General features: G+C 43.6%; 1 protein-coding gene across 1 annotated transcript; it reads left to right on the top strand.

Annotated features, from left to right (window-relative positions):
• The first annotated feature begins 851 nt into the window (after positions 1–851).
• On the top strand, positions 852–3,877 carry LOC103974704 (amino-acid permease BAT1 homolog). Its single transcript, XM_009389577.3, has 8 exons — positions 852–1,153; positions 1,236–1,496; positions 1,980–1,998; positions 2,068–2,287; positions 2,360–2,541; positions 2,677–2,966; positions 3,046–3,175; positions 3,252–3,877. The coding sequence occupies exons 1-8, from the start codon at positions 1,011–1,013 to the stop codon at positions 3,597–3,599; spliced, it is 1,593 nt and encodes a 530-aa protein (XP_009387852.2). The 5' UTR covers positions 852–1,010; the 3' UTR covers positions 3,600–3,877.
• The last annotated feature ends 3,397 nt before the right edge of the window (positions 3,878–7,274 follow it).

Below are 7,274 nucleotides of genomic sequence, written 5' to 3'. Positions count from 1 at the left end.
TGTGAAAATATCTATAAATAAGTATTTAAGTGTAAATTATGAACAACATTATTTTTCTTTAAAGATTAGATATTCTTTAAAGATTTTTATTGAGAAGATGATGCAAATATCATTTTTAAGAAAATTTTTATATACTTTTTAAGCCTAAATATATTTTCTATACTATTATTGATCATGTATTTGTTATTTGTTTCTATAGTGTTTTCATCCTTCTTTGTTATATTTTTCAACAGTTAGCTGGCTGGCCGACTATCCAGTTGGCAGCTAAGTTTGCTTCTCTAAAAATATGCTCTACTCTTTAATAACATAAAAAAAAAATTGAAGCAAAACCTGTATGTACAGTATTGACGATATTTCAAGTTGGCAAGGAGGGGCTCTTTTAAAGTAACAAATTATATTAGATTGGACTAATTTGATTCCGGCATCAACTTGCTCGGACCGGTTGTCATCCACACAAACTGTATATGTAATCGATCTACTAGCAAAAGAGACACTTATGTTTCTTGGGAAGCAATCTACTTGGACCCGTAAATTCCAAGTACGGTATGCCAAAGTGACCAGCTAAGACAACTACCTATCCAGATAACTTAGAAGAATGTGTGATAACTAAGAAAATCCTAAGGAGGAGGAGTCGTATAAGATTTGGATTCCTTTGTGTTGGCATGATGACCATTGAATTGGTGGAATCGAGTTGGTCTCGATGAGCCCCAGTTTCCAAGTCTCCATCTTTTGTTTAAATCGGTGCGTGTAGATTGCGGCTTCACAACCATTCACATGTTGGTAAAAGTCATCGACTTTTATGTCCTTTTCGCTAGCCATTCCCATCTTTCGAGGATCAAGATTCCCGTATCTCCACCATCCCTCGAATTGAATATTGGCTCTTACACATCGCAGCGCAAGAAGACTGCACGCGGTCAACTGGTTGGTTGTTGCCTTGGATCGAAGGTCGTGATTCCAGCCTGCAAGGAGTTGCTTGGGTGATTGCCATATCTCCTTCCCAAGAGAGGGCGATGGCCCGGAAGGAGGAGGAGGAGGAGTTGGGGGAGCGTAATGGATCCGCCAGGATTGACATCAGGAGCGCTACTCCTGCCGACTCCGGCCATGCCCGGCTGCACCAGCTCGGCTACAAGCAGGAACTCAAGCGTGATCTCTCGTAAACCTTCTCGACTCCGGCCATGGCTTGGCTTACCCTACCTTCTTTGTTGTTCCTGGTTCATCATCCTGTTCCCTTGCAGAGTGCTGTCCAACTTCGCCTTCTCCTTCTCCATCATCTCCGTGCTCACCGGCATCACTACACTGTACAACACCGGCCTCCGGTTCGGCGGGACGGTCACCATGACCTACGGCTGGTTCGTGGCGGGGATCTTCACCATGTCCGTGGGGCTCTCCATGGCGGAGATCTGCTCGTCGTACCCCACGTCCGGCGGCCTCTACTACTGGAGCGCCAGGCTCTCAGGGAAGCAATGGGCGCCCTTCGCGTCATGGATGACCGGCTGGTACTGCTCTTCTCGTCTTCCTTCCTCGAGCTTTGTTGAACTGTTCCATCTTAGTTTCATCTCTTGCTTGTTCTGTACTGGATGTTAATGAAAAGGAACAATAGGAATCATGCAAAAGAACCTGGAATATACTGATTCTGATATTTCAATCCAATTAGTCTTTTGCTCAATTGATTTCACCTTTGTCTGATGATTGGTTCAGTGATCCCATCATCTCAGTTTGGCTTTTGTAGTTTCTGGCTATAATGCTTCTGAATCTGAATGACCTTAACAGAGAAGACAATCCGTATCCATCATATTACTTGTTATTGCCAACCATTGTTCATTCTTAGCAGTACAAAATCTCATAAAATACATTAACTGAGTTTGGATCATCTCTCATGTCATCATTAACAAGGAAATCACAAGTCTATTTTGATGATCTTCCAGTTTATACATTAACTTATGCTAAAGCTTTAACATTTTTCATTTAACTTCATGCAGGTTCAACATTGTAGGCCAGGTAATTAATTCTTGATTTGTTGATCTATTATTTAAGTTCATCAGAGGTGTCAAAGAAACTGTCTTGCAGTGGGCTGTTACAACCAGTGTAGACTTCTCATTAGCTCAATTGCTTCAAGTAATTATCCTGCTCAGCACTGGTGGAAACAATGGAGGAGGATACTTCGCTTCCAAATATGTAGTCATTGGTTTCCATGGGGGCATTCTCTTAGTCCATGCCATAATAAACAGTCTTCCTATATCTTGGTTATCATTCGTTGGACAGTTAGCTGCTGCATGGAACGTAATAGGTATGAATGCATGTAGTGTCTTCAACTTTCCATATTCATCATGCAGATGCTTAATATGATGGCTTTCTTCAGGTGTTTTTGTACTTATGATCCTCATACCTACCGTTGCTACCGAAAGATCCAGTGCCAGATTTGTCTTCACTCATTTCAACACCCAAAATGATGCTGGAATCCACAGCAAACTTTACATCTTTGTTTTAGGACTTTTGATGAGCCAATACACATTGACAGGATATGATGCATCTGCTCATATGGTACAAATCCTTGTCTAAACCGATACTTCTGTATGTAGTTTTTGGGTTTCCATGATTGTTTGTGTTCTATTGAGCTTATCTCAACATTGTTCTTGAGGAAATGTTCCAAGCTACTACTCAGATTGTTGTTTTCAGACAGAGGAAACGAAATCTGCAGACAAGAACGGCCCGAAAGGAATCATTAGCTCCATCGGCATATCGATCGTCGTCGGCTGGGCTTACCTGCTCGGAATCACATTTGCAGTCACCAACATTCCCGACCTCTTGAGCATTGACAATGATGCTGGAGGTTATGCCATTGCTGAGGTATTCTATCTGGCCTTCAAGAACAGATATGGCACGGGCGTTGGGGGAATCATTTGCTTGGGAGTTGTGGCCGTCGCCATATTTTTCTGTGGCATGAGCTCAGTGACAAGCAACTCCAGGTAAACATCTTCCTCTCCGAGTGATCGCTGAGCTCTGTATCAACAACTCCTTTTGGTTCACTTGCTTTCTTGAGTTCAGGATGGCGTACGCCTTCTCGCGAGATGGAGCGATGCCTCTGTCCTCGTTTTGGCACCGAGTGAACCGACAAGAGGTCCCCATCAACGCGGTTTGGCTCTCTGCTTTGGTCTCCTTCTGCATGGCACTGACGGTATGTGTCTATCATCTTGGTGCTCTGCAATCCTCGCTCATGGCGGATCTCAACCTCACTGCGTTAGTTGTTGCAGTCTCTGGGAAGCTTGGTGGCGTTCCAAGCGATGGTGTCGATCGCCACCATCGGGCTTTACGTTGCGTACGCGATGCCAATCTTCTTCAGGATCACGCTGGCACGCAACTCCTTCGTTGCAGGGCCCTTCAGCCTCGGTCGATATGGCGTGATGGTGGGTTGGGTTGCTGTTCTTTGGGTGGCGACCATCACGGTCCTCTTCTCCTTGCCGGTTGCGTACCCCATCACGAAGGACACTCTCAACTACACCCCGGTGGCGGTCGGCGGCCTGCTCATCCTCACCGTGGGATCATGGCTGCTGAGCGCAAGACACTGGTTCAAGGGGCCCATCACAAACATCAACACTTGAGAACTGAGTCGTCGTCGTCTTCCTCATTGGTTACAGAAAGCACAGTAAAAAGTTGTAGTTCTCGGTGACTGTTACAGGAATTTGAGCCATTACATTACACCAACTTTGTGCTGTGCCATGTTACATGCAGCAGGAAGAACATGAGGAGAACAGAGTTGTTACGCTTCAAATTGAATTGTTGACTTGCCATGTAAAAGAGGACTCCCTCTGGTGGATCACATCTTTCACTGTACAATTTAACAGGAAATATAAGCATCAACTCAGTGACTTTAGGTGAAGAGGTGACATAGATCAAATAAACTTTGGCATTTCCATGTCACCAGCTTATGCTCACATCAAATTTAGGATGTGATGTTAGTCACCTTAATTTGCAGAATAAGATGGTTATCATCAAGTTCAAAGCTCAAGCAGTCTTCATGCACTTGATTCTCGTGAGATGGTTGAGAACATAGAGATTTCACAAGAAAGAAATCCTCTTTTGAGCATGTATAAATAGACACCGTATGTAACTAATTGGAATGTGTATTTCTTTGCCTTTACAATTTCATTTTTCTTTCTATCACGGTATCAGAGCACTAAGAAAAGCAAGGCTTCACCCCTGCTTTCGACGAACGACCATCGCCGCTGTAGCCACATTCCCAAGCGAGGTTTCGCTCACCTCCCACCTTCCACCTTCAACTCCTGCACTATCTACTCTGCTGCGACCGCTCGGCTTCCTCGCGCTGGACCAGGCTCACCACTTCCTTGTTGTTGCACTCGTGGGCTCCACTAGTGCTGTGGAGAACTCCTTGTGTAGATCCGATGATCTCAACGTCGAACTCACCCTCGGACTCTCTCTGTCACATCACGTGTCGAGCCCTCCCTTCTCCTCTTCTTTACAGCCCACCAGTATTTGCAGACTAACTTGCCGCCGCCTTTCCCTCTTGTCTTGCATGTTCCTCATCCCCCGACGGCCGCCTCTCCCTCAAGGATGAGGGTGGAAACGAAGTGTGATGCGGGGGCCCTACCAAATGCCTCCGTCGTCGCTGTCCTCGACTCCGGCAACGTTGTCCTTACTACCTCCGGTGATATCCTATGGCAGAGCTTTGATCTTCGTACGGGCATGCTCCTGCCAAGTCAAGTCTTGGTCCCGGAGAGGACCTCGTCTGGGTGCAGGACTGCCATCACTTCCCTCCCTGCCTTTGATTAGTGATATGATAACTCAGCGATCAGATTCCTATCACTGCCAGGGGTAGGCGCTACATCCTGCTCCACCACTGTATCCTGCTCCACCTTCTTCGCCTCGACAAGCAGTATCCGGAACCATTTCCACGCCACTTGCTACATCACTGCATCGCTGCTATGCAAAGGATAACAATGATCCTCAATGAGGAAGTACGCAAGTCTTCTCCTTCAACGAAGACCTCATTTGCCAACAACCCACCTCAGGTGACACTGATCTGCACCAACACCTCTTCCTCCCAGATCATTGTCATCACTACTGACTTCTAGTTGCTCCCACATATTGGCACATATCTTTCATATGTCATCATCTACCTCTGATGCTCCAATTACTGTTCCCGTAAGGAACCATAGTACTTTCCGACATACATGCCTTATCTCCATAAATGTAGCAACTCTCATTCCCTTCAAATTATCCAAAGGTGGCAACTATGCATCATGGCGTGCTAAATTCTCTAATCTATTATTTGGCTATGATCTTCTATGCTATGTTGATGGCTCTCTTCATTATCCATTGGCGATGCTAAACATCCCAGGCGTACCCAGTCCAATATCAAATTTGGATCACAAACTATGGTTACGCTAGGATCGTCTTATCCTTCAAGCAATTCAAGCTTCGATCACTAGATCCCTCGCCCCACTCATTTCTTCATGTGACACTGCTGTCGAAGCTTAGTGCAAGTTGCAAACCACCCTAGTCAATCATTCCCGCACTCGCATGCTTAGTCTCCTATCCAGTCTCATGAAGATAAAATAAAAGGGAAGTATTGTTGTTGATTATCTACACAACATAAAGATTATCATTGATAACTTGGCCTTAATAGGTCATTTCCGCAGTGATGAAGAAGTTACTGTCCATATCCTCAATAACCTAGGAGACGGGTACAAGGAATTGACAATAGCAATACAGGCACATGATTCATTAGTGTCATTTGAAGAACTCTACGACAAGCTGTATGACTTTGAGATATATCTAAAGTGTGAGGACAAACTACCAAGACCATCCATCATAGCTCAAGTCAATAAAAAATCTATAAGCAGGGGCAATCCGTATAACAAGATTGTCAACAAAGGTTTGACCAAGACGCCTTCTGAACCTATGAGCTCCAAACAAATCATTCCTCCTCCTCATCATCAATATACCAATAACACAACCTATAGTTCCTAGACATCCAATGATATCATGTTCAAAAAGTGATATCTTTAAACTATGTCAAGTTCTCGACCTATATGCTATCACTAAATTCTCTCATGAGACCAGTGAACCTACCACAATTACTCAAGCCCAAAAATCTCCACATTGGCGTAAAGTCATGTGTGAAGAATATGATGCTCTACTCCATAACTCCACATGGACTCTTGTACCTTTTCATCCTACACAAAACATCATCAAGTGTAAATAGGTCTTCCGAATTAAGTGGAACCCCGACGGGTCCGTTGCTCGATATAAAGCACGTTTAGTAGCCAAAGGGTTTCATCAACGACCTGGAGTTGACTTCACAAAGACTTTTAGTCCTATAGTTAAACCTATAATAATTCATCTCATTCTAAGTTTGGCCATCTCCAGAGGCTGGTACATATGATAATTGGACGTTAACAATGCCTTTTTATAGGGGACTCTAACTGAAGATGCATTTTTGCAGTAACCCCTTGGCTTTGTTCATCACAGTATTCGAGACATGTCTGCAAATTACAAAAAGCTATTTATGGACTCCATCAAGCTCTAAGAGCTTGGTATACTGAACTTAGATTATTTCTGATATCAACTGGCTTCATCAATTCCAAGTCTGATACCTCTTTATTCCTACGACAATAATATGGAAATACAATATATCTTCTAGTTTATGTAGATGATATTATTGTCACAAGCAATGATCCCTTGGAGATTCAGACATTTCTAACGTAATTGGCTGATCGATTCTCCCTCAAAGATTTAGGACCCTTGAGTTACTTTTTGGGAATGAAAGCAACATTTACATCCTCAGGTCTCCTCCTCTTATAGAGAAAGTATATTCAAGACTTATTATCAAAGATAAATATACAGGATATGAAAGAAGTTGCTACTCCTCTTTCTACTAGTGAATCACTCAAATTATGTGATGATAGTCCTACTACAGACTCAACTCAATACCGACAAGTACTTGGCTCCTTACAGTACTTGGCTCTCACCTGTCTAGATATCTCATTTGCAGTCAATAAATTATCTCAATATATGCACCAGCCTTCTGCTATACATTGGTCTATGGTTAAATGAATTTTACGATATCTTAAAGGGACCCTCAATCATAGTCTCTTTCTCTGCAAAAACACTCCACTTTATCTCCATGCCCACCACTCGACATCCTCGCTGCCCCATCTCGTTAAAAAAAAGAAAAAAAGAAAAAAGAAAAGAAGAAACACGAGAGGAAGAAGAAGCCGCAGCCACCCCTGCGTCCCCTGCTTCCGACCAGCCCA

Source organism: Musa acuminata, chromosome BXJ2-9 (assembly GCF_036884655.1).
Source record: "Musa acuminata AAA Group cultivar baxijiao chromosome BXJ2-9, Cavendish_Baxijiao_AAA, whole genome shotgun sequence".
NCBI lineage: Eukaryota > Viridiplantae > Streptophyta > Magnoliopsida > Zingiberales > Musaceae > Musa > Musa acuminata.
The sequence above is the reverse complement of the archived record's forward strand: the minus strand, read 5'-3'. Positions and strand labels throughout refer to the sequence as shown.

Excerpts from the sequence above, each read along its gene's own strand:
- LOC103974704 (XM_009389577.3), top strand. The coding sequence starts at position 1,011 with ATGGCCCGGAAGGAGGAGGAGGAGGAGTTGGGGGAGCGTAATGGATCC. Across the intron at positions 2,288-2,359 it reads TGCTGCATGGAACGTAATAG|GTGTTTTTGTACTTATGATC; the intron begins GTATGAATGCAT and ends GGCTTTCTTCAG. Across the intron at positions 3,176-3,251 it reads CCTTCTGCATGGCACTGACG|TCTCTGGGAAGCTTGGTGGC; the intron begins GTATGTGTCTAT and ends TAGTTGTTGCAG.